General features: G+C 35.6%; 1 protein-coding gene across 6 annotated transcripts; it reads left to right on the top strand.

The window, feature by feature from the left end:
- The first annotated feature begins 27 nt into the window (after window positions 1-27).
- On the top strand, window positions 28-27,135 carry LOC140145133 (hyalin-like). Of its 6 annotated transcripts, XM_072166910.1 has the most exons (18): window positions 28-310; window positions 727-972; window positions 1,582-1,854; window positions 2,005-2,277; window positions 2,774-3,028; window positions 4,232-4,492; window positions 5,633-5,890; window positions 6,777-7,040; window positions 7,480-7,815; window positions 8,869-8,991; window positions 10,086-10,175; window positions 10,510-10,629; window positions 11,374-11,496; window positions 13,107-13,346; window positions 20,503-20,751; window positions 20,893-20,988; window positions 21,343-21,462; window positions 25,772-27,135. In XM_072166910.1, the coding sequence occupies exons 1-18, from the start codon at window positions 55-57 to the stop codon at window positions 25,795-25,797; spliced, it is 3,609 nt and encodes a 1,202-aa protein (XP_072023011.1). In that variant the 5' UTR covers window positions 28-54; the 3' UTR covers window positions 25,798-27,135. The 6 variants fall into 6 exon arrangements, with proteins under 6 accessions (XP_072023011.1, XP_072023015.1, XP_072023012.1 ...); XM_072166914.1 differs by lacking the exon at window positions 2,005-2,277; XM_072166911.1 differs by lacking the exon at window positions 8,869-8,991.
- Window positions 27,136-27,908: the final 773 nt, after the last annotated feature.

Here is a 27,908-nt window from a genome sequence, read left to right as displayed (position 1 = left end):
TTTTAATACAAACCAGACACAAGTTCCGTTTAATATCAGCGCTGAAGGAGAGATATGGACAGTTCCGAGAACATAACTGTACTGATATCAGGTACGCCGGAGAAAGTATTTGTATTTCCAGCTGATTCTCTTGGCGTCGGAGAGTATTTGATACAACACGAGGTTTTGCCTTTGCTTACATTCCGGCTAATAAATTGGACTGTGTCGTCATTTTATGTCAATGTTACAATCAAAAGTACAGAATCTTCTAATGGAGATGTTTGGGAAGATTCAACGGAAGTTGAAGTTAAAAGCTGCACGATGCCGCAAGGTAACTATTCAAATATACCTCTATTTTCTTTATCTTGCTTGCTTTATTTATAAAAACAGGGAAAATCTGTTCCAACTGACCAGCAGGGAACCAAAGGATGGATCCAAAAGGATGCAACAGTGTCACACTAGCAATGGATAAAATTAAAAACAGGGAAAATATGACACAACATCCAATGGGGGAGTAACACAAAATATATAAACAGAGTTAAAAACCCGACAGTTAACTCTGTTTATATATTTTGTGTTACTCCCCCATTGGATGTTGTGTCATATTTTCCCTGTTTTTAATTTGCTTTATTTAGTATGAATAATTAATGCATGTGTCTGTTGCTGTCTTCCATGCTTTGTTTACTTGTGTAATGCCTTCAGTGTTGAAACTATCAAATGATTTAAATTTTTTTATTATACCTTCAGTTGATACGAGGCCACCAGTGATAAATGATTGCCCACAGCCTGTTACTTTTACTGTCCCATCTAATTCACCATCTCGTATTGTCTCTTGGACGGAACCCAGTGCAGTCGATGATTCAGGAGTGTCTATGCTCGTGACTCAGTCGCATTTTCCAGGACAGACATTTTTCATCGGAACAGCTCAAGTAGAATACATATTTTCTGACGCGTCTGGAAACACAGCAACATGTAGTTTTTCCATAGTTATTGGTAAGCAAAAACAACACCTAATAAAAAAATTATCATTAGTAATCATGGCATAGTAATCATAGCATCTAAAGTGCTGCAATCTCAAATCTCACCACCGTCAAAATTGAATTATCTTTAAAATGTTATTGGAAATCGATATTTTAGGGCTAATGCTCCCAGGAATGAGGAAATTTCAATTTTCCATATAAGAGTGCTGTGACTTTCACATATGGAATAGTATAGTTATAACTATACCGAGTGTCTGAAGTTGTATACACGCAACTTTGTAACATTGACTTTTATCATACTGACATCTTTTAACATACACTTTAAAGCCACGGGATCCAAAACAGTAAGTAGACAGTGATAAATGCATTAAAAGTGAGTATTCTTTACTAGTATCACCTGGTGTTATACAGGTTGGTTCGAAGATCACTCTTCGGTTAAAGACTGAAATACTTCAAATTGCTACAAGAAATACATTTATATGATAATTGTCATTAAAATTAATAAATCCCGTTAAAGATGCATACTATAAGTCATAGTATTGGTTGCTACAAAGCGACGGGCTAGTTTTGTGTTCTTTGGAAGTCACTCTATTTATTCCCGTTCTTACTATGCTTCATTTAGTAGACGAAACTGTTGTCACACCTCCAGTAGATACAAGTTCACCAATTATCAATAGATGCCCAGAGTCTGTCACCTACAACGTGACATCTAATTCACCATTTCAAACTGTCTTTTGGGTGGAACCCAGTGCAGTCGATGATTCAGGAGTGACTATGCTCATTAGTCAATCTCGTTTTCCAGGAGCGGTGTTTTTTGTCGGCATAACACAAATAGAATACATATTTTCTGACCAAGCTGGAAACACAGCCAGCTGTATTTTTTCCGTAAACATTGGTAAGTATAAATCGCGTGAAGTGTCTTGCAAGAAAAGGAAATCGGTATCAATTGTCATAATTTTATTTAGGTCCCAGTGACGACATGATAAAAATAACAATAATGGAAAGCTATTCTCTTGGCAATAATAATATATCTCTTATTCCACAGTGGAAGAAGTGGTTGTCACACCTCCAGTTGATACAACACCACCAGTAGTAACTGGATGCCCAGATACTGTCTCCTATAGCGTGTCTTCTGATTCTCCAGTACGCACTGTATCTTGGATAGAACCCAATTCGGTCGATGACTCGGGAGTTAGTATGCTCGTAGCTCAATCCCACTTTCCAGGATATGTGTTTGCTGTCGGGATAACACAAGTAGCATACTTATTTTCCGACCCATCCGGGAATACAGCCACGTGTAGCTTCTTTGTGATCATTGGTAGGTACAAACATAAGTATAAACATCAAAATCAATTTTTAATAAAATGCTAGAGTGAACAATAGCCCATGAGGAGTGATACAAGTCAAGAACTTATATTGGTACCTATGCACTATAAAAGTCATTGACATGGGCCAATCAGTGGTTCGCAGCAGCTTAGGAGCGACAAGAGTGAAGGGGTACAGTAAAGCATCAGACATGGGGAAGAATAAAATAAAAGCGTATGCACTCTGCTCTTGAAGGATGGTACGCAGTTGTCAGGTATGTCTCCGTCTACTCCATCAGGTAGGCTATTCCAAACGTGAACTGCAGTGTGGTGGAAGGTCCTGCCAGTAGATATGAGTCTAGAAACTGGTACTGTGAGAACTTGGTAAGACATGGATAAGCTGGTAGACAGTTCCACAGAAACTGTAAAATGTGTCTATCAGTTTTCCATTAAACGTCTTTTACTGACATTGTTATTCATTGTTATTACTTCTAATTATTCAATTTTTAGATGAAGAAGCAGATGTTGTACCTCCTGTGGTCTTATACTGCCCCGGTCCGATTAGACGAACACTAGCAGAAGGAAGCACATCACTGAGTGTAAATTGGATCGAGCCGTCAGCTACTGATAACTCAGGGATAGCACCAACAATATACATGACGCATTCGTCAGGGGGTGACTTCACTATCGGTTCCACTCAAGTAGTTTACACTTTCACAGACCAAGCAGGCAATTCAGCAACGTGCAGGTTCACTGTAGAAATTGGTAAATATATGCCAGCCAAATTAAGTAAAATGGGTTATGCCACCAATAATTGCAACAGAATCCATTGTATCACCATTCACTTTAGACAAGCTTATTAAACATGTTAAATAACAGTGTTTCTGAATTGAATGACCACTTCTTCCGCTCCTCTTTGCTTGTATCATCTCTTGTCGAAGGTTTGCTATTTCGAAGGTCCCATTTCCGAATACAAAAGGCTTGAATGTGTCTTCTGTTTTTCTCCATCTTTAATGTGCCTTCTATTTTTCTCATATTCGTTTTTCTTTAAATTTGTTGAAATTTATGATATAATATAAATTTTACGTCAAATTATTAAAAAATCATATTTTGGACATTTAACAGTGCGCGAGGTAAGCTTTATAAATCTAATGATATGTACTTAAAGTGTGTGTAGATGGGAGGAAAGCCGCCATTATTTGAAAATTTTGACTTTTCGATTTGAAGATATCCACTTTTTTTTCAAAGAGGCATAAAAATTGTAATCTTTTCAGGAAAAAATATTCATGAGCCCTTTCCGAAGATAATGATATTTCGCCTCTCCCTTAGCATGTTTAGCTCAATAAAAAAAAACCTAATTTTGCCCAAATCTAGTTCACTGGACCCTCAAAAATGTTGAAATTTCAGTTCATCAAGCCCCAATTTTGCCTGAAAATCAGTTCTTAGTTACCCAATTTCGGCGCTCCGCGCCGCAAAAGGTAAGTTAAGTGCCCTCTCCTCGGGCTTAGTTTTTGGTTTGTCCTTTGCAAATGATGTTGTTTTACAAACCATAAAATAGATAATATATCTTATCCTGCAATTGTTATAGCTTTAAATTCTTTTTTCTTAAGTTTGGCACAGATCATTACCTCTCCTAAAGCACTGAGAGATGGGTGACCTGGTCGAAAACCTGATTCCCCCACTTTTTCCTATCAAAATGGAGATTTTGGCATCAGAAAAAAAGCTCATACTATTTTTCCTCATAATCCATGTTATGAAGGAAAAAATTGTGGTATACCACACATGGGCCATTGTGAAACACGTCTTTTATATTAAAAGGGCTAATGCAATTTTGGTACAGATCTCAATGCGAGGTACAAAACACCATACAAAAAACCTGACCACCTACCTTGAATGGCGTGTCGTCTTGAAAATTTTAACATTGTCCAATGTAGCTTTTGAACATTTTTACGGTATTGTTTTGAACAGCTAGAATATCAGGCGGAGACAATACTCCGCCGGAGATCCTAAACTGTCCCAGCGGATACTCTATTGTTGTACCTCCTGGTATCAACCAGATACATATGTGGTGGGTTGAACCGACAGCTTCTGATCCGAGCGGACCGGTAATCATCAGGCAGACACATCGACCACTAGACATATTCCGTACTGGGATCACAACGGTAGTTTACACGTTTACCGATTCTTTTGGTAACATGGCTACGTGCTCTTTTGATATAAATATTCTAGGTATGGAATTTAAAAACAAATATGTGACCGTACAGCTCGAATGAGCAGTAAATTCCCCAAATTGTATTCTGAGTTACTGTGTAAAATGTGTATGCAGGTCGTGTTCATTGGCATCTCTAGCTGGCGCGACATCTCATTTTGATAGTCAAACACCAATCAATAATCCTATTATTGAAGAGGATAATAAGCTTCTACCTTAGATGGCAATATAATTTTTAATAGCTCTGCGGGTCTTTGTTTGCTTTGGCTAAATCCTGTTCAAATGGTGGGTTACCAGGCATTGTATTTTGTATAGGTATGTATAACCAACAGTTAACAATGAGAGATCTCGTTGACTTGGGTATGATTTGATATGACAGCCAATTATGACTGTTTGATATTTATTGCCAGCAATGTGGAAAAAGAGACACACGTAGAAACGAAAAAGCTACCATTTTGTTGAAGGAGCAAAGTTCAACAAACCATAACCCCACTACTGGATATCGTTTGAAGTCAAATAATATACATTTGAAAGATTATGATGTATATTTTCTAAACACAAAATAAAACAATTTTGACCGGGGGAGGAATTTACGGCTCATTCGCCGTGACAGGTCACATATAAATACTGCAGTCTGTCATGCTTTTGTGTAATCTGTTTCCTGTCGTGTTTTCCTTAAAGTAATAATCATGATTCATACACTCCTAGATGATGAGAACCAATCAGAGCAATCGTTAGTAAATTATTAGCCGTGCATAAATGTTGTACGCGCAGTGCTTTCGGATGCGTTCATTTTTCAGGCGGGTGGATGCATTTGTATTTGCTTGCATTTTCAAATATTTTTTGTGGCAATTTTGTTATTAAAATAGCAAAAATCACGGGATTTTTTTCTCGTGTATGAAATAGGTCGAGAAATTGCTCGAGAAATTGTACAGAATAATGCACTTGCACTGAGATGTTGATGCAACATAGCTTAGTACGCGTGCATTATTTTGTACAATTTCACTCCAAACAAGTGATACGCATTTATTAACCTATAAATAATCATACTCTGCCAGAGATACAATATTAAACGTAAATTGTCAGATGTGTTATATTTTTGTTTTGTTTTGCTAACTCCGTAGAATCTATATTTTTAAATATTTTCTCAAACCATGAAGGTGATTCTCCTGACGATGTTCCACCAGTGATAACCGGATGTCCTGATGATATCAGGATAACGACCCTCCCGGGTGACAATACCGTTACTGTACGTTGGAATGAGCCAACGTCACGTGATGATTCAGGAGTGGTGCCATCGTTAGGTAGATCTCATGCCCCTGGTTCATCATTCAGCATTGGATCAACTACTGTGACGTACACATTTACAGATGGTGCTGGGAATCGAGCTACGTGCCTCTTTGACGTCATTGTCACTGGTAAATATTATGTGTAACATTGCCAATCAAGATTCATGGAGCGGCATAGGAGTTCCTGAAACAATGCGAATAAAGTATACACAGTTTGAAAACTAGATTAAAACGTATTTTGGTATTGGTCAAAATGCTCTAGTTGAATCTTGTGCATTGTGCGTCTCTGGAGTGCGTCTCCAAGGTGTGCAGGAGGACTTTGATTTGATTTCACAGGAAGAAACCCAGTGGTGGAACATCAGATTACTGAAAAGAGAGTGGTGAAACATGTGATTTTCATGTGTTTTGATTTTAATGACTTTGCGCCACTGCATTTTTACAATAATAGCCACTGATGAGTCTTTATAAATGGTCAAAGGCAACTGATTGTACACTTGTTGGAGGACAACTAGATTAATGTTTGTTGTAGCTTAAGATAGTACTTTTAAGATATTTTATATGTGTAGTTTAGTAAATCATTGTAAGGCGCCTTGAGGTCAGTTCTGGCATAAGGCGCCCCATAAATGCGTTATTATTATTATTATTATTATTATTAATGCTCTAATACTTCATAATTTTAATCTGGTGACATTTGTCTGTTTACTTTATTATGATACGCACTGTATACAGTGTATAGGCAGTGAGGGGATGGTGTTTGGGCTTGAGGACGAGTTATCATACATCGCAGGTTGTCGGTAACACGACGGTTCCAGAGCCGTGTGTACAAGCCGTCCATATTGAAATTTTTTTCGCAAAGTCTTTTAGCCTCTTTTAGTCCAATTTCGTGCGTATTTGTCCCATTAATGATGAAATTTGGGCCGGTGCGCCACTGACATTGGCGAGGTGAGGAGGTGGTAAAAGACATAGCCGGGAGACATAGTATGACTGTAAAATGATTCCTATATTTTATTAGCAGATGGTTTGCAAGTTGACACCACGCCACCAGTCATCTTATTTTGTCCTGACGATATCACTCATTTAATTCCATTGGGAACTCAAGGTACAACAGCATCATGGTCTGAACCGCAAGTCATAGATGACTCTGGCATGGCACCGACTGTACGGGCCTCGTACCAATCTGGAGATTTCTTTGAGGTTGGAACTACACGAGTCGTATATACTTTCACCGATGCATTCCAAAATGTAAATGAGTGTGTTTTCACTGTCAATATTATCGAATGTAAGTATTTTCAATAAAAAATACATTTAGAAAGATCAATTCAGTGTGAAAGAATCGAGCCTCGAAGATTATCTCCCCTGGTGGACAATGTGAAAATTAAAGATTAACAAAATATAATAAATGACACCCCCTATAGAGGTTACATTGCTGAAATATTCGCCGGATTTGATAATGCCGAACGAAACTAAAATAATATTGCCAAGCGCTCTTTCGTGATAGAAAGGTTAATTTATCATTTTCAATTTGATTGAAAATGTGAAAATGTGAAATGCATTATCATTTCGAAAATGATTAAAAATGTTGATAAAGCAAATATACATCTTATTGTGCTATTAATTTTGCTAGTTGACGATATTCCGCGGCAATATTTTCTTGCCCGAAGGATCATCTCCGATAATCTCGAAGTAACGGTCGTCAATGTTGTTTATTTTTCCCCCAGCTCCGTGCATGCCAAACCCCTGCGAATTTGGAGGAGTCTGCGCTACGGGTGCCTCCACTGCACAATCATCCTTCACCTGTACCTGTCCATCTGGTCTTACAGGTGACACCTGTAACTCCTGTGACTCAAATCCTTGTCTTAATGGTGGAATATGTACAGCAAGTAATAGCGGATACACATGCACATGCGCAAATGGTTTTAGCGGTGTTCAGTGTCAGAATGACGCATGCGATCCTTCACCGTGTGTGAATAGCGGTACATGCCTACGTGTGTTTGGGACACCAGGGTATCAGTGTATGTGCATCGGTGGCTTTACTGGATCACGTTGCGAACAAGGTGAGGTGCTTCTAAAGTACATTGTCTATTCTTTACTCCCATTTAGAAGAATATATTTAAGTTCGTTATTAATGACATTATGTGGCACATTATAGAAAAAACCTGTTATTTTTAATTGAATAGCTTGCCTGTGTTTGTGTTATTTAGACCACATTCCTGTATCTAAAAGCCCAAGTTTTCACAAATGTTAGCCCTATGATGTGAGTCATCTGACGAACACATATTACGTCAATTTTTAGTAGCAGTGCCAGGGGGCATTCGCCACTTGCAGTTCGCCATTATGCACTATGTGCAGGAGAGCCTCGAACTGGCAGCATACATGAATGGGAATTGAACCAGTCATATAACATTCTGTGTAAGGTTACGTAATTCTTCCTTTCATGTATGCTGCCAGTTCGAGGCTCTCCCGCATATAGTGCATAATGGCGGAACCGTGCAAGTGGCGAATGGGGCCCAGTCAGGGAAATTTTCACTTTTTGCAGTAATTTTGCGCAAAATGTTTTTATCCCCCTAATATTCTCTTTTTCCCCAATGCCCCTGAAAAAAAAGCCTGGCGCCACCACTATTAGGTTTCAAACAACTGTGGGAACATCTACGCCTGTTTTTATCTTTCTGAAATTCATGGAGGGTTTCAAGCCATATACTCTTCCTACAGACACTACATGAAATCAAATCACTGAAAAAAGCTCTGACATCTGAAATGAACACTGAACATGCTGAAAAAACGGTCTCTCTGTAATAACAACTAAAATAATCACTGAAACACTCACTGAAATTTGATCATTTCAGTGGGATTAGTGAGTTTCAGTGTGATTAGTGTCCAAGGTCATTTCAATAATCACACTGAAACTCACTAATCCCACTGAAATGATCAAATTTCAGTGAGTGTTTCAGTGATTATTTTAGTTGTTATTACAGAGACCGTTTTTGCAGCATGTTCAGTGTTCATTTCAGATGTCAGTGCTTTTTTCAGTGATTTGATTTCATAGAATAAGCTATCAGGTTCTTGAAGCATCTTGTAACTTTTGAATTGTTTTGTTTTCCGTTGATCAGTTGTTTCAGGTTGCAGTTCTTCTCCCTGCATGAATGAAGGTACATGTTACACTGGGGACAGAGGGTCTTATATCTGCCAATGTACGCAAGGGTTTACTGGATCACACTGTGAAACTGCTATAGGTAAGATATCTAGGAACTCTTTGGTGATAAACTTAACTTTCATTCACTCATTCATTCGTATCACATTCATTCATTCATTCAATAATATTAATAATAATAATAATAATAATAATAATAATAATAATAATAATAATAATAATAATAATAATAATAATAATAATACACAACTCTAACTATCTACCTACCCAGCAAACACAAAAATGTTTTTAAAACGTTTTAAGCATGTTATATTTTGGGGTTTGGTTTAAATGAAAAAAGTTTTAATAAATGTCGAGTTATTTCAAGGTCATGGAAACGTTTTAAACGTTTTATGTGGAAACACACTACAACAATGTTTCTAAAAATATTTTTTGCAAACATGTTTTGCCAAATATTTTGTCAACACTTGAATAACATTATGTTAGAATATTTGCAGTAGGTTATCAACAAATGTTTTTGAATGTTATGAAAACGTTTTATTCTCTTTATAATATATGTCCTTTATATAACCCGACATATAAACGTTTTCTGGCAACCTTTTCTAACCTTTTACGAATGATGTCGAAAACATTTGCTGGGTACCTTAGTAACTAATTATTTAACTAATTATTTAACTAACTAACTAAATGTTCATATCTTTAATTGCACATATAACCACAGTAATACACAACATATATAATACAATCGAAGCATAGTAATGCAATAATTGCACAAAAGTGAAGAAGAAATAAAAAATGATAAGAAACCAAAGATGGCTGGGACAATTGCCAGATACCTCAGCAAATCGGCAAACCACTATCGTTGCAAAATAGTTCGAGCGCGCTACTTCCAGACAATAATTTGAGCCAATGGCTGCGCTGACACTGAGGTATCTAGCGATCGCCTTACACCGTTTCCGGGTTGTCCCGGTCTGGTGTAGCTTGACCATCATTCATATAAGTCTTCCTGATCTCATGGCAGTCTGAATGTGATTTGGTAGAATAATAGTACTGAGATTTATAACAAAATTGTAAAGCGAATTAAATCAATAAATTTATGTACGTTTATAATAATCATAACACAAATTTGGGCTGTAAGCTAAATAGTTTGTTCTGGTTACCATTTTACCGCACAAGATATCACCCCGGATCATCCATGTTCTGATATGCCGTGCTCGGATACCTCCATTTGTCTCTTCGATGACACTCGACATGCTTGTCTACCAAGTAAGTATAATATCAGAGAGTTAATAATCATTACATTTCATGTCCTTGTATAGATTGTGAAACCAAAAGCACCAACGGATTGGGACGGTTATGGGATGGGGTCTCACCCCGTACTATAATTATTCGAAACTGACTCAAAACAATGCCACAATAGTAGTCCCAGGGACATTTGCTTTAAATCTAACTATTGACACATTATGCTTGAACAAAGACAGTGTGCGCCAAAGAATCACCCCTTTAGCATGAGTGCTCTTAAAATATCACTAACAAAACATGTGTTCTAGTCTTATACACTATCACGAACATGAAGAATAAACGTGTACTTATTTTTCAGATGTCCTCTTCGAAAACTACTGTCCCTGTCTTAACGATGGGACATGCATGGAAGATACAGAAGGTCTTGGTATATACTGTAGCTGTCCTAACGGTTACCATGGAATTATTTGTGAACAAGGTAACATTTTATTGGATAACATTCTCAATTAGAATGAATGTGATTTCGTTAGACTAAAATGTTGGTCAAGCTGTTAAAGGTAATTTGAATCATTCTTGGGCCCAAGTAGCCTGGGTAAGTGGCATCTATGCCATGAGACTATTGCTGATGAAGAGGACGTATTGTTAGAATCCACTCAAAGTGCTAACTTCCTAGCTGTGTTTGCCTGGTATTTTTATGACAAATATTGTGAATTTTTAGCATGAATGCGATAGAAATCAGCATTTGTATACTCTGCAGAATTTATCACCTTGAATTGGTGGTCATATATTGGATGGTGAATAAGATGCTCACTTTGCCATGTTTGCATTCTTCTTTCAAATACAGATCTTGAAGACCTATCCATCACTTTTAAGCAATTTATAAATAATTTTAATATTTACACTTGAGCTGGGTCACTGAATGGGTCTTTAAATTTCAGTGGCAGTGCCAGGGGGCATGAGTCCACCAGTCCAAACTGTTGTCCTCCTCCCCCAGTAAAATTCCAAAATTACGAAAAATGTTTACTTTTTACTTTTCACTTCCCCATGCCCCCACCCCTGACAAAAAATCCTGGCGCCGCCATTGTTAAGTTTCAAACGCCTGTTTCCATCTTTCTGAAAATGATGCAAGGTTTCAACCCACATACTCTTCCTACAGACATGCATAGAAGAATAAGCTATATCAGGTTCTTGAAGTATCTTGTAACTTTTGACTTTTGATCAGTTGTCTCAGGTTGCAGTTCTTCTCCCTGCATGAATGAAGGTACGTGTTACAATGGGGACGGAGGGACTTATTTCTGCCTATGTACAGAAGGGTTTACTGGATCATACTGTGAAACTACTACAAGTAAGATATCTAGGAACTCTTTGGTGATAAACTTAAGATTCATACATTAATTCATTAATTCATTAATTCATTAATTCATTAATTCATTAATTCATTAATTCATTAATTCATTAATTCATTTATATATCATTCGTTCATTCATTCATTCATTCATTCATTCATTCATTCATTATTGCACACATTAAACGCATGTATTCGCCATGCTACTAATATGACGTACGTGTACATAAAATCTTAATGAATATCGCTAGCAAAATATACGTCATTATTTACGGTTTGACGCATGTAATAGTTAGTATACACGAATTGTGTACGGCAAATATGAAGGGTGTCATAGATATGGGCTCAGATATACGGTAATTCCATAAACATGAAAAGACGTGATTTTTGTGGCATACTTAATTAAAATGATATTTTTAAGATGTTTTTTTTTTCTACTTTCTATTTTTTTAATAATGATTATTGCTGCAAAATAGTGCAAATGTGAGTTTTTCACATGAATGCGATGGAAATCAGCATTTGTATACTCTGCAGAATTTGGCACCTTGAATTGGTGGTCAAATTGGATGGGCGAATACGGTGCTCACTTTGCCATGTTTGCATTCTTCTTTCAAATACAGAATGATCATTCCAATATTTCGTATTGGATAATAAACGTGTTCATATTCCTGTTGTTAGGTTTCATACATGGACATGCTCTGATGTGTTTAACGTGTCGATTGTGAACAATTGTGTAAATATAAAGAAATCCACTTAAAATAAAACTTAATTCCAATTAAAAACAAAACACAAATAATATATTTTTATAGATATATCCCCAGACATTGAAGGATGTCCACAAAATATAACAGTCGGCTTGGGTCTTGGTCCGAGTTAATTCATTAATTCATTAATTCATTAATTCATTAATTCATTAATTCATTTATATATCATTCGTTCATTCATTCATTCATTCATTCATTCATTCATTCATTATTGCACACATTAAACGCATGTATTCGCCATGCTACTAATATGACGTACGTGTACATAAAATCTTAATGAATATCGCTAGCAAAATATACGTCATTATTTACGGTTTGACGCATGTAATAGTTAGTATACACGAATTGTGTACGGCAAATATGAAGGGTGTCATAGATATGGGCTCAGATATACGGTAATTCCATAAACATGAAAAGACGTGATTTTTGTGGCATACTTAATTAAAATGATATTTTTAAGATGTTTTTTTTTCTACTTTCTATTTTTTAATAATGATTATTGCTGCAAAATAGTGCAAATGTGAGTTTTTCACATGAATGCGATGGAAATCAGCATTTGTATACTCTGCAGAATTTGGCACCTTGAATTGGTGGTCAAATTGGATGGGCGAATACGGTGCTCACTTTGCCATGTTTGCATTCTTCTTTCAAATACAGAATGATCATTCCAATATTTCGTATTGGATAATAAACGTGTTCATATTCCTGTTGTTAGGTTTCATACATGGACATGCTCTGATGTGTTTAACGTGTCGATTGTGAACAATTGTGTAAATATAAAGAAATCCACTTAAAATAAAACTTAATTCCAATTAAAAACAAAACACAAATAATATATTTTTATAGATATATCCCCAGACATTGAAGGATGTCCACAAAATATAACAGTCGACTTGGGTCTTGGTCCAAACAGAAGAGTAAGCTGGCAAGAACCAGTCGGGATTGACAGCCAGGGAAGAACTATTATTGCCACAAGAACGAATACTTCAGGGTCTACCTTTCCTATCGGGGAAACTATAGTTGAGTATGTGTTTACAGATGACAGTGGAAACACAGCCAATTGCATATTTCTGATTACTGTTGCTGGTAAGTGGTATTAATAAGCCAAATCGGCATTGAAAGTTTGCAATGCATTGTGGGACAGTTTTTGCAGTTTTCGGACACTTTGCCCTATCGAGAAAATTCAGAAAAATTGGTTTTTGTGCGTACAAAATCAAATCAAAAATGTTTTACTAGAATAAAAACAAACCCTAAAACATGGTTATTTTATAAATTAGCTATCAATGATAACATTATTACAATAATAAATTAATTAATAATAATTACAGAGATTTTCCCGATATGTCAGAGGTCAAAATGTCCCAAACCTGCTCTCAAAAACTGGTCTTATTATCAAATCACAAAACGCAAGAAATTTATAGCAAATGTATTAAAATTCATTAAATCGTTTTGCCGTCATTCTGCGCATCTTATTTATATGTGATTTATGTGTTTCAAGACAATTGAACGACTGAACAAAATAGTAATGCCCTATTTTCGTTTATTTTGGGGACAACTCGGACTGTGCTGATGTGTCATAAATTAATAATAGTTTTAAACCTTTTAAGGTCAAGGAGTTTTCTATCTAGTTATTTCAAGATTAGCTAGCCAGATAAACATTTCTAGGAACGGACGTTCGTTACATTGATGTCAATGTCTTGGCAAAAAGGAATGAGTAGGCCTACTCTAACAAACATGACACATATTTTCAAAGACAAATCATAACAATACTATCTTGAATCAACTATGTTGTATATTATGAATCATCCAGTCGTAGAAGGTAAATTATGAATACTGGACTGACTTTTTGAATTTTGCGAATTTTCATCTAATTTCATTGGACTTCATCTGGCAACTGCAAATATGCTCCGGTATCGTAATCGTAATCGTAGTTCGTTCAAGAAGCGATTTGGAAACGAGTGGAGAAGCCATCCCTTAACAAACCCCGGGTAACAAACGAGGGGGCCTGAGATTTCAACTTTCACACGCATGGGATTCACCAATTCTCGCGATTCCAAATACAGCGCGCCACCAACGACGGCAGTGAAAATTGGCATTTCCGTGTCTGGGGTCGACATCCTTTTCATCAACCATGTTTGTGATTATTACTCTATAAACACAATGTTTTAGTACTTTTTGAATTTTTTTGAGATTTTCTGTGTTGAAGTGAAATATTGCAGTTTGATATTCACAGATGTCCTTTTCTAAATTTCCTTTTTGTTATAGGCATACATTTTCTAAAACCGCCCTTTTTGTTACGATGCTTTTCAGCCCCATACGCGCGAGCCTAGTCAATGCGAAGTAGGCCTAGGCCTGTCTTTTTTTTTAATGGAAAACGCATAGGTTTTATTTTGGTTATTAGAATAAATTGTTTTAATTCTTTCTGAATTTATTGTTTGTTCAATACGATAATAATATAACACCAGCATAATAAGAACATCCTTACTATAGGTGTTGCGTTTTTGTAATCGGCCTACATTTTCTAAAAATGGGGGTTTTTTTGCACGAAGGCGCTTATAGCGGCCCGCCGCGGGATAGGCATACAGCAAAAGAAATTCAAGTAAATTTTAAAAAGATTCTTAATGTCTCATTACTTATAAACATGCATCACATTGGTTTGCCGTTTTTGTTATTATTGTAATTATTTGATTTGTCCTTATTTTATTTTTAGCCTAAATTTGTATTTTTAACTATATTACTATCAAACATTAAAAAAATTACGATCGCAATAAAAACACTTTGTAGGCATTATAGCCTACCGCATAAAAATAACATTGATTTTTTGTTATAATAAAGATGAAGAAAGTTTCAAACTGCAAAAGAGTACATGAATTTTTAAAAGATCATTATTTTAAGGCATGTCAAGAAAATATGCATGAAAAAACTTAATAACTTTAGAACCAAGTATGCTAGACCTTTGGAGTTTTCAGTTTAAAATGATAGCCTATTGTACGTGTAATGTATAATAATTACAGTAACACAATTTTCAAAAATGCCTCCTTTGGCCCCCATGAACCAGATCGTGTCACAATTAAGGTTTAAATTTGACAATTGTCATGCCCGATTTTAATATTAATTCATGTTTCTTTTTCATATTTTATTTTTACTTCCGCTTTCTTGCATGTCATACCATCTTTATTTCATCTTTCCCCTTTAATAATTCATAACCCAAGGAAATTTACTCTTAATGTAGGCCTAGGCCTACTCCCAAATAACACACGTTGGTTGGAATGAGTTTCTTTTTAGTCATATTTTCGGTCGGCACAACATTGAAAAATCAAAAACTTTTTCGACTAAATATTCAATTGGACAATTTTAAACACCTAGGCCTAGGCCTATACATGTTTTTTAAAAAGAAAAAGAAAATGGGAAAGATTAAAATTTTGCAGTTGATGTTTTTGACAAAAACAAGATAACTTACTTAACATGCTTAACAATGTAGTTTGGAGGCCATTATAGGCCTAAATGAAAATGAAAACGTACCTATTCATACAGAAGGGTAGGCCTATTCGAGCCCCCGCACCAAATTTATTGAGGGGGCTGAGCCCCCAGCCCCCCGGTTCATAAGCCTATGTAATTTTGTTGACAGAATTGCACCACGAGAGTTTATTTTAAAAATTAACAGGTTTATTTGTTTAGTGCAAGTATATATTTTCTCCCGACATTATACATTGGAGCCAAAGTGTTTTGTTTATAGGGCTATATAGAAGGAAATGGCTTCCAAATTTACGACCTTTCGTGATCATACAGTAGGCCTACATCATGCTATATATACAAAGAGCGTTTCAAAACGTCACACGAAAAATGCTTTAAAACAATTAATTCATATCTATTCAAGTTTGTAAAAAGGTTAGGCCTAGGTTAGGAAAAAAAAATTTAAAAAATAAAAATAAGACAAGCGTTCAAAACATTTATGAAAACCAAAAGCTTTTATCTTAATCATGTATCACGCATGGTAATAATTATGGGAAAGGTTATCCAAACAAGAAATAAAAAAGGCACGAATTTGCGTTTTAGATTAAATTTCCTGTTTGAAATTGTCTTGCATCAAAAGCATTTGCTATTAGGCCTATAGGCCTACCAAAACTCGAAAATTGACATTTTGACATCGGGTTTATAGGCCTAGATGGTCGATCAGAGACATCAACATTTTTGACATCGAGTTTTAACCGTAGATGGTTGAATAGGAGTAGAGTACATTTGAAATTCGAAAACGTTTTAATCGTATCAAAAAATAAATGCTTTACGCTGTCCATGCTGTTAAAATATGTATTGAATATTTCGTTATTCTAAATATTGAGAATTACATGTAGGCCTACTTTACTTAAAACAAACAAGGTTTAAAAATTGGGGTTTTTTAAGGATATAGGCCTATTCATGAGGGTCTAAGTAGGCCTATCCCCAATCATATTTGTCAGTGTTTTCTTTTCTTGTTAACGAGAGCCTAAAGTATGATTTTCCCAAGCGCCTCGGATCGGGTTCGGAAAAGTTTGAAAATAAGGGTTAATTGATGCCCATTATTTTGTGTAGGAATAGGCCTAACACTAGGGTGCATCAAAAGCCCCTCATGTCAACCATATTTTTTCTACCTAGTGTCAAACTGTGCCATTTACTAGAAAATCATCCCCTCCAAATTTAAATTCAATCAGAGGTCGGGAAGGGGGTCCACGGTGAGCTTAAAATTCGGACAGAGGCAACCAGTAAAAGTTCGGCCGGCAGCTATTGAATTATATATACAGTTATACATACATATTAATAGCTGCCTTTAGTGAATGTTTTTATATTACCTCATATCTCAGACAATACTCAATAAAATGCAAATCCATTTGAACTAAGCAAAAAGGCAGCTATTTTCAGATATATTTGAAGTTATAATAATAGCTGCCATGTGCACGTTTCTCTATTTACAGCCATTTCTGCATGGAAAATGAGTCAATCTTGTGCTGCGAGCTTAAAGTTTGTGCATTATAGGTGCCTTTTACTAATGACAAAACAATCAGGCAGCTATTTAGTTTTCATTACTTCATAATGAACATCACTGTGGCTGCCATATGAATAACAATCATGACAATGTAATACATGTATATGTACTTATGGTCGCATGTCACAAATAGGTCAACCCAAAAATGGAGCAGCCGTAACATGAAAACGCTTTCTTCACACTTCAAGTTATTAGGTTTATTCTAAAAGTATAATACCTATTGTAGAAAGTTTGGTGTCATTTTGTAGATAATTATGTTCTTTTTCATATACAAAAAACCCCAAGTCAATTGAACAAGTACTTTGAGATTCATACCTCAATATGTAAGATGTGTCAATGGAGCAGCCGGTTCGGGAGAGCCGGTTCGGGAGAGCCCCATAGGGTTATACACAAAATTGTGAAAATATGGCAAACTTCAAACCTTTGTATCTTGAAAAGTACAACTAGCATGGACCTCAAATTGCACATATATCATCCTGGATTGTAGATCTACCTCATAGTACATCAACTGTAACAAAAGATGTAACCAACTAATTGCCTAATTAAATGCTAATTAAGACAGTTTTCCCTATATGTTACTGTACAAAGTGTGCATACTATGCTCCGGCATTTCTAAATGGACTATCTCTTGCCCGAGTCACCCTGCTTATTCAAAAGAACACATATTTTAAAGGAAATTTGATGAGGAATTCAATTATGCTATTAGTTTTAGTGCCAGAAATGGAGGAAATAATTTTTGATTGAAAAATGTCATAAAAATTGCGAAATTATTTTACAATTTTTGACCACCCTGTATGTTTAACGCAAGGGATACTAAACTCTTTATTCCTAATTTGTTTGAAGGACCTATGCAATGTCTTTCTGAATCCATATTTATTTTGAACTACATAGCTTTCAGAAAAGGACAAATATGGGGTTCACCATGACAAGAAAGATGCTAATTTTGTTGTTGTTCCACCCTGTATATTTCTCGTCCACCCTGTATTATGATGTTATGTTATGCTTTGTTGATTTGGCATCCTTGTAATATAAGCTTTCCAGAAATATATACTTATAATAGTCTAAAATGTATTCATTAAAAGTTGTGTTGAATTGAATCAAAATTGGTGATATTTTTCTCATTTTACATCATGTTACACAAAAGATGACCAATTCATGACATGCGACCTTATCTATGATGCTTATCAGTCGATATGATATTGGCAAATTAGGTAGCATCATTCAGTTTATGTTCTCTCAGATTAGGTGTCTGTTTTCTATCTTGCTCCACCACTTGCAAGACATTTTGATTATGTTTCCGGCTCACTCTGGGCAGCAGCTAGGAAATCTGCACTGAGTTTCACGCCACGTTCTACTGCATCATTTACCACACTGACGGCTCTAACATTGCTAAGCAATTGCAGATAAACTGAGGACTCGGGCCAAGTGTCAGCATTGTCTGCTAGGAATTTGTTATTGATCTGCAGGATGTTCATAGTGAACCTTGCCTGCAAAATCAGCGTGGACGACTGTTGACTAAGTGATATTCTCATTCTCAGGGTCAGGGAACTTTGGCTTTCCAAAGCCTGCGCCAAGTGAATACATGGCTTTAGTGCTGCTGCATCAGGTTTAAGATGAAGTAGCCTTCTCGCTAAAGCCTGTCTCTATTGTTACTGGTATCTTTCCACTGAAGACAGCAAGCGGTGCCATCTCTTCGGTGAGATACATGTACCACAGATGTCAGTTCAGGGCTGTGTGGGTTTGCGTGCACTTGTTGCAACACCGAAATTGATTTCGGCATACTGCAGGGGGCGCGTGTACAACTGAAGATCGTTCCATGGCGGGTCAGAAGCAACACTGCATGTTATCCAGCAGGAACTTTAGATTATTGTTGCAAATACAACAAATTCACATATCTTTAGTAGCTGGTGCTTTGTTGTCACAGTGACTTGCGGAAGCTGTTCCATGTGATTCTGCATTAGAGAGATTTTGATACTATACAACAGTTTGGACATACTTGACTGCTTGAATGTAGTTGATTGGCCTGAGTCCGTAGCTTTACTGCTATCGCTTAGCAATATTAGAGCCGTCAATGTGGTAAATGATGCAGTAGAAAGTGTTGTGAAACTCATACAGATATCCTTGCTACTGCCCAGAGTGAGGAACATAATCGAATGTCTTGAAAGTAGTGGAGCAAGATAGAAAACAGACACCTAATCTGAGAAAGCATATCATATGGACTGATAAATATTAAGCAATTTATTACATTGTTATTCATATGGCAGCCACAGTGATGTGCAGTATAAAGTAATGAAAACTAAATAGCTGCCTGATTGATTTATCATTTAGTTAAAGGCACCTATCATACACAAACTTTAAGCTTGTAGCGCGTGATGGATCCAATTTCCATGCAGAAACAACTGTAAATAGAGAAACATGCACATGGCAGCTATTATTATGACCTCAAATATGTCTGAAAATAGCTGCCTTTTTGCTTAGTTCAAATGGATTTGCATTTTATTGAGTATTGTCTGAGATATGAGGTACTATAAAACATTCACTAAAGGCAGCTATTAATATGTATGTATAACTGTATATATAATTCAATAGCTGCCGGCCGAACTTTTACTGGTTGCCTCTGTCCGAACTTTAAGCTCACGGTGGACCCCCTTCCCGACCTCCGATTGACTTTAAATTTGGAGGGTATGATTTTCTAGTTTAATGGCACAGTTTGACACTAGGTAGAAAAACTATGGTTGACATGAGGGGCTTTTGATGCACCCTACTCTGAACATTCACAGAGGTAGGCCTAAACCATGACTGTCGAAATTAACTTTAAAAAGGAGGCAGAAATGAAAAAAAATTCGTCGGAGGGTTGAATCAACAGCTGATCATCATCAACGTAAATAAACAAAAGTGGTTGAGTAATCGATAGCAACACTCGTTTCCGTTTCCAGGGTCGATGGTTCATCGTCGACGCGTCATGGATGTCGACTTTTACCCATGATGCTCTGCGCGAAGTAGATCAGCCAGGCGTGATCGTAGGTGGCGCGCTGTATTTGGAATCGCGTCAATTGTCAATATTCCTTGCCTATAAACACATGACCGGTCTCCGATTACGATCAATACCGGACCATATTTGCAGTTGCCAGATGAAGTCCAATGAGATTGGATGAAAATATTTTATTTATAATTTACATAACAATACTATGTTGAATAATTATAATACGAATTATAATATAGATACGACATCTCCTGAAGTCAATAACTGCCCAGCAAATCTAGTGCAAACTTTAACTTCAGGCAGTTCCACCGTACAAGTAATCTGGACACCACCGACGTCAAGAGACAACTCGAACCTTCCCGTTGATATTACTCAAAGCCACGATTCCGGATCGTCATTCGCAGTTGGTGTCACAACGGTTACCTACACCTTCACTGATGTCGCTGACAATGAGGCTGTTTGCGAGTTCAATGTGACTGTAACTGAATGTGAGTTGATAGAATAAAAGTACTGAAATTTATAACAAAATTTTAAAACGAATAAATCAATAAATTTATGTACGTTTATAAGTATCACAACACAAATTTGGGTCGGAAGCTAAATAGTTTGCTCTGGTTACCATTTTACAGCACAAGATATCACCCCGGATCATCCGTGTTCTGATATGCCGTGCTCGGATACCTCCATATGTCTCTTCGATGACACTCGACATGCTTGTCTGCCAAGTAAGAATAATATCAAAGAATTAATATTACATTTAATGTAGATTATGAAACCAAAAACACCAACGGATTGGGACGGTTATGGGATAGGGTCTCACCCTCTATTATAATGATTCGAAACTGACTCAAAACAATGCCACAATAATAGTCCCAGGAACATTTGCATTAAATCTAACTATTGTGACACTAAAGTGTTTAGATTCTAATAAATAAATTGCTTGAACGAAGAGAGTGTGCGCCAATGAATCACCCCTTTAGCATGAGTGCTCTTAAAATGCAATATCATTAACAAAACATGTGTTCTAGTATTATACACTATCATGAACATGAAGAACACAATTGTAACTTATTTTTCAGATGTTCTCTTCGCAAACCACTGTCCCTGTCTTAACGAAGGGACATGCATGGAAGATACCGAAGGTCTTGGTATATACTGTAGCTGTCCTGGTGGTTACTATGGAATTATTTGTGAACAAGGTAACTTTTCCTAGCATAACATTTTCAATTAGAATGAATGTGATATCGTTAGAATAAAACTCTGATCAGGTTGAAAAGAGAGCAAGGTAAACCAACTTGATGTGGAGAAACAAGTACATACATACATACATATTTTATTTATTTCCATCATATCAAAATACATGCAAGCAAATTTAACAAAACGGCAAAATAGAATTTAAAAAAAGATGGCGGAGATGTAACAAAAGGCAAAAGCCTGAATTGAGCGTTACACCACCTTAAAAGAAATATTAGGCTAATTAATATAATACTAGAATTACAGAAATTAAGAATTACACTCAAATACAGATACATACATTTACACAAACACACAAAACAGATGTCTCATGCAACAAAAGCAAGGTAATGTAGGAAAATAACTCACAAAAAATAAATCATTTGATCAATAAGTCAGAATTACGGATGTGATAAGAAAAATAGTTTCAACAAATCCTAAACCAATTATATACATGTACCAAATACTGATACATAATTTACAACAAAGATATAGTATATGAAGAGCTTTGTTGCAAAACCCCTTACATCCACTTTTGACTTTTTGAGAAAAACAGCTTTTTTTAATTGTGCAATTATTACTTGTTCGATTTGATTCAATTTGGGATTGGATAAAGTGTTGATGAATAGAAACTAAAAGGATAGGTTTGGGACAATTTTCAAGGCTTCCTATTTATTTTATTATTTATTTTATATCGCACCTTTTGTGGATGTAAGGGGTTTTGCAACAAAATAAATTTACCCTTTTCTAGAAACCACCTTTGCAATCAAATTTGAGCCCATTTGTTTGCACTACATTATGTAACTTGACTAATGCTTTAAAAATCAAAAAGAAAAATTGAAATATCTCATTTACTTTTTTAATTATGAATTTTTAATTAAATTCGGGAAAATGGCATTTTTTGGGTATTTCCGAAGATACACCTTTTGTTAATTAAAATGATTTTTTCAAACATAGTGACCCAAAAACAGTTCCTTTTGGTTTTAATAGGTAAAGAACATTCCAGGCTACCATTATACATCAAAAAATTTAAAACAAAACAATTCTATATTCATTTTAAGTTCAGATTTCCGGAAATTCCCTAAGATTTCATAAACAGGAAATATGCGATAACTCCGGAAGTGAAGGTAGTATGAAGGTCAAACAACCACCAAAATGTGTATTTTTACCCACACTATAATATTATGCCAATAACTCAATTTGGCCAAAAGTGGATGTAAGGGGTTTTGAAACGAAGCTCTTCATATGCTAAGATTTTTCTCCATGAGAAAAGACGACAAAAGCTTTTTAAAATAATTTAAATTTCGAGCCGCTTTAATATCATGGGGGAACGAGTTCCAAAGTTTCGGTCCCAAAGTTAATACAGATTTAATTTTGTGTATTTCGAGTCTGTAATCAGTCTTGTTTCTCGTATCATATTTGTGAATACTTTCCAATTCTGTAAATAAATTATCAAAGGATTGAGGAAGTAAACCAGTTTTATACTTATACATAAATATACCCAGTTCTTTGTTGTACAATTCGAAAATATTTAAGGTATTGTAGTTTTCAAACAAAGGCTTTGTATGGCATAGATAAGAGCTATTAGAGATGATTCTTAAAGCCCTTTTTTTTTTTTTTAAAATTTTTACAAGGTACTCTTTGCTGGCATTACCCCATAACAATATTCCATAGGTCATATAAGGCAAAATTAGGGAGCAGTACAATTGATACAATGATTGTTTTGGCAAGAAGTGCTTAACTTTATTTAAGACACCTATATTTCTCGAACACACCTTATAAATTTCATTTATCTGTGATTTCCACGTCAAATTCTCATCAATTGTTATACCTAAGAATTTTGCAGTAGAAACACGAGTTAATTTACAACCATCTAAGTGAATATCAGCATTTATTTGAGCGTGTTTTGTTCGATATGCTGTTCCTATAAGCATAAGGTTTGTTTTTGATGCATTGAGTGATAATTTATTGCATTTGAACCAATTGCATACTTCTTTTAACTCACAGTTCATTGTATCATAAAGCACATTTACATCACGATCAGTATGAAATACAGTTGTGTATTTGCGTCAGCAAATAAAATAAATGATAATAATTTGGATGTAAAACAAATATCATTCATATAAATTATGAAAAGTAATGGCCCCAGTATTGAACCCTGGGGCACACCACAAATTACATTTTCATTAGATGACACAACATTATTATACGATACATATTGTTTCCTATTAGAGAGATAATTTGAAAACCAATTGTGTGATACGCCACGAAAACCATAGTGATACAGCTTACTGAGTAATATATCGTGGTCTATGGTATCGAAGGCTTTCGATAGATCCATAAAAATACCTAGTGTATACATATCATTATCTATAGCCTCACTTATGTCTTTTACAAAATCCAGAACAGCCATATATGTAGCATGCTTGTTTCGAAAACCATATTGTTTTTTGTACAGGATGTTATTTTTGGTCAAAAATCATAACATCTATTGTACAGACTGGACAGTATGCAGGGGGGGCAAAAACAGCAAATGTAGGCATTAGAAGTAGGCAATGTTCGATAGCCCAACATTACCAGTTCCAAGGCCCACATAAGTGATAAACCTGCCCCCCCTACTTTCCAGTCTGTATTTTACTTGTTTCCCCACATCAAGTCGGTGTACCTTACATTTAGTGTAACAAAAACATGATTAGTTAATAATCAGGCCTTTGTTTCTACATCATCCCATATTTTAAACATAAGATGCTGTGTTCCAGAAGACAAAAATAACCAGTATCTACGAGATGAGTCTACCACCCATAATGAGTGTTATACCGTAAAGATTCGCCTAATGGCAAACATGGGCTCCTTTGCCTTTGGGGCACTTTTCCTCTGAATATCACAACAAGAATTAAGGGTCCGTACCCTTTGCTGGTGCGATTTTTACGGTAGGGCACTTATAGTTTCTGTTTTCTGGTTATATCAAGGGCCCATACGCGCCATTAGGCGAATCTTTACGGTATACGTTGACTTGTGACGCAATATGTGGATTGTTTTGATGGCATTTCTCAATGATTACATAAACACTGTACCTTTGTTTTTCAAACAACACATGTAAAAATTATATCACACACACGATTACGTAACAGCATTAGCATAAAATCAATGGTCTAGGGTCACCTGCTGAAAATGAGTCGTTTTTGTTAAGGAAAATAAGAGGCTGAAATGAGGTATTGTTGTATATTTTATATTTTCTTGGGAATTAAAGTATGGAGAATGCTGTCTTTTGGAAACGTTATAGAACACAAATTACTAGTTCATTTAACCATGTCTGTTGGGCTGTAAAGGTTTTAGTTTATTTAAAATGCGTGGTCAAATATGTTTGATTTTGACAAAAAAATAGCAAACGTGGAAATTTAAGTTTTCTTGCCAGTTCTCTTGACTAATCCCCAAACATTAAAACGGGTGTCTCCCTAGAAAATATTTGAATCCGTGATTAAAATATAACTGTCATTCTACTATTGTTACATTTATACAAAAAGTAGTAGTACAGAGAGAGAGAGGCCATCGTTTGAATGAGAAATTTATCTGTTGATTTGAGGTTGAGATCATTCATGAAAATTCATATGAATATTTAAATTTAAATTTTCATAGCATTTTGTAATTGGAATTTTGCAATTTCCAGCATGTTATATCGATCATCCCACCTACGCATGCGCAGATTGTTGTTTGATTTGCACCAGTTATCATCGTACTGCGTACCAGCTCTCACACGTGACCAGTCATTACATTTTAATCTGTTTCATTTTGGAAATAATCAATGTCATTTGTAATAACTGCTTTTTCATTTTCGCCATTGTTGCAGAATAATGTTGCTTCCATTCAATTGTTGAAGTTCCCAGACGTCCCATTTTCACCCAAGTTTAATGGCAAGGCTCATATTTTACCAAAAGCAAAATGAGGACCTAGTGTTTATTCCTGCCTAACACTAGCCATATGCACCTTGTACTTTTGCTGTTCTTGGACATTTTAAACACGTGCCTTTGCTGTAATTTAAAAGGCCCGCCTTTTTGCGTGATTTGGCAGTGTCCATAGTCTATTGACTTTATGCTAATGATGTTACGTAATCATGTGTGTAATGTCATTTTTACATGTGTTATTTGAAAGACAAAGGTACAGTGTTTATGTGATCATTGAGAAATGACATGAAAACAATCCATATATGGCATCACAAGTCAACTCTAATTACATACTGACGATGTATAAACCATTCTTTATATTTTTATTTCACAGACGGAGGGGTTGATTCCACGCCTTAAGAGGTAGTTTTACAGCATATTAAAACTTACCTTAGAATAGCTAGAGATGATCCAGGGAGACGATCAACTTCTACATGTATTATATTTTGGGATATGATTAGATTTTATAGGAGTGGCGATCATTATGTTTATTAAGTAGCGCCTGATATTATTACAATAGTAAACTATGTAATCAAATAATCATATAAGACAAAACAAAATAAGTTTGTTTCCCGTAAGCCTCGAGCATTTCGGTTTTTGGAGCCATGTTGTTGTTTTTTGTTTTGTTTTTGTTTTTTAATTTGAAAAAAATCCAGTAATTTGTTATTTCTGGGTCACCCCTCTTTTATAGGAGCACCACTGACACTTGCAGCCATTTGCTCCACATATCACATTAGTGATATATGATTAAAAAAGACTTCATTAAAAATATTTCAAAATGCAAAATTAAAGAAATATCAACTATCAGTACTGCATAAACGTGTATTCGTATTAAACCTATTTTGTAATTGACGTGCCCAACAATGTATTCAATTAGAGGCATAAGGATAAATTCTGACTTAAACAAAATTACAGAATCGTATTTTGTTGTTCAGGTCACCTACAGGAAACAAAGTTGTGGTGTTTGTTGTCAAGAGATAAAGATATTAAAAACAAGTATACAGAAAATGTGTTAATCTAAAGAAAACATTATATATGTACTGCATTGGTTGTAGTAATTTTCCTGCTCTGAAGTTTGTCCTTCTCGCCATAGCAAGAGCGTTCTAGATGCGGTTCATAGTATATCTGATTATTTACCAAAATTTAATTTGTTAGTGGAATGATGTTTCTACTGATCTCAGTTTCTTCAATTTTATCTTGTATATAAATCCATTATTATTTTCAGTATGACTAGTCGTCATTGTCATCTCACTATGGTCTTTTAATTAACATCACATTCGCTGATCTTGAGCTGCGAACTGGATACTGGTCGGTATTATTTTAACATTTTTTTTAGCATATTTTATATACAAACATCAACAACAGGGTGTCCGTGAAAGAACTGTATCGTCGGAAACTTAATTGTTTGGGTATTTTAACGCCACAACTAAACATAACTTGATAACTGACGTGGTTGAGGAATAAATCAACTATTACATATTTTCTTAATTTTGACAATTGACCACATAAATATTTTATGAAACTCTCTCAATTTCAAACCTTTCCATGGATTCAAATATCAATCGATTATCTGTATTCGGAGTGCTAATCACTGCGAAGCGAATTATTAGCGCATGGGGCGTTTATTGTCATTGACAGATATTTTATTCCGTGGAACGGGCTGAAAATTAGGTAGATTCGTAAAAATAGGATTCTAAAAGGGGGGTTAGGACTGGGTGCTTAATCTCGCCGATGAAGTCTGCGGCGTGCTCGCAACCCAAGACGCAGACCCAAGCCGATGCGCCTATGCTGAGAAATAAAATACTGTTGCGATATGCACTAACAAAATGTGTGTCTGCTCGATGAAAAGCCATGTTCAGTCACCCGTTCATCGGCTTGATCGGCCCAACTCCTACATTTCTCGCAACCGGCTTATAACACTTGACAACAATGCCCTAACAAATTAGTATCCTTGAGTGCGTTGATGAATGAGGCCAATGTTTACTTAATCACATTAACTCGATCTCTGCTGCAAACCCAACATTTTTCACATTTTAAAATTATGTGCATACTTTACTCCTATGGTAGGTTAGTCAAAATAGCTGTAGTTTGAAGCAAATGCTATTTACCATGATGACGTTTGCATGATAATATATTAAAAGTAATTTGTTCAACAAAACTTCACATTAGCCAGCATATATTGTTTTCTTTTAATTTTAGACAACGTGCATTCAAATTAAAGAATAATGAAGAAGGAGACGACCTATAGGCCTATATGCTTCTAGCAGGGCGTAAGATAATGCGAGACACTATTAATATATAAATGCGAGGATCGGAAATTAACGATGCAAGCCAGAAAAAAGTTAAAGAATAATACAATATCTATCGGAATCTATCAATTTATTTGTTATAACATATTTACCCAGCCCGATCATATACCCTACATAGTATTTTACAGACATAATGAGTATACACAAGCAAATAAAATATAA

This window comes from Amphiura filiformis, unplaced genomic scaffold (assembly GCF_039555335.1).
Source record: "Amphiura filiformis unplaced genomic scaffold, Afil_fr2py scaffold_145, whole genome shotgun sequence".
Classification (NCBI taxonomy): Eukaryota; Metazoa; Echinodermata; class Ophiuroidea; order Amphilepidida; family Amphiuridae; genus Amphiura; species Amphiura filiformis.
Note: the sequence above shows the minus strand (reverse complement) of the source record. Positions and strands in the feature narration are given on the sequence as shown.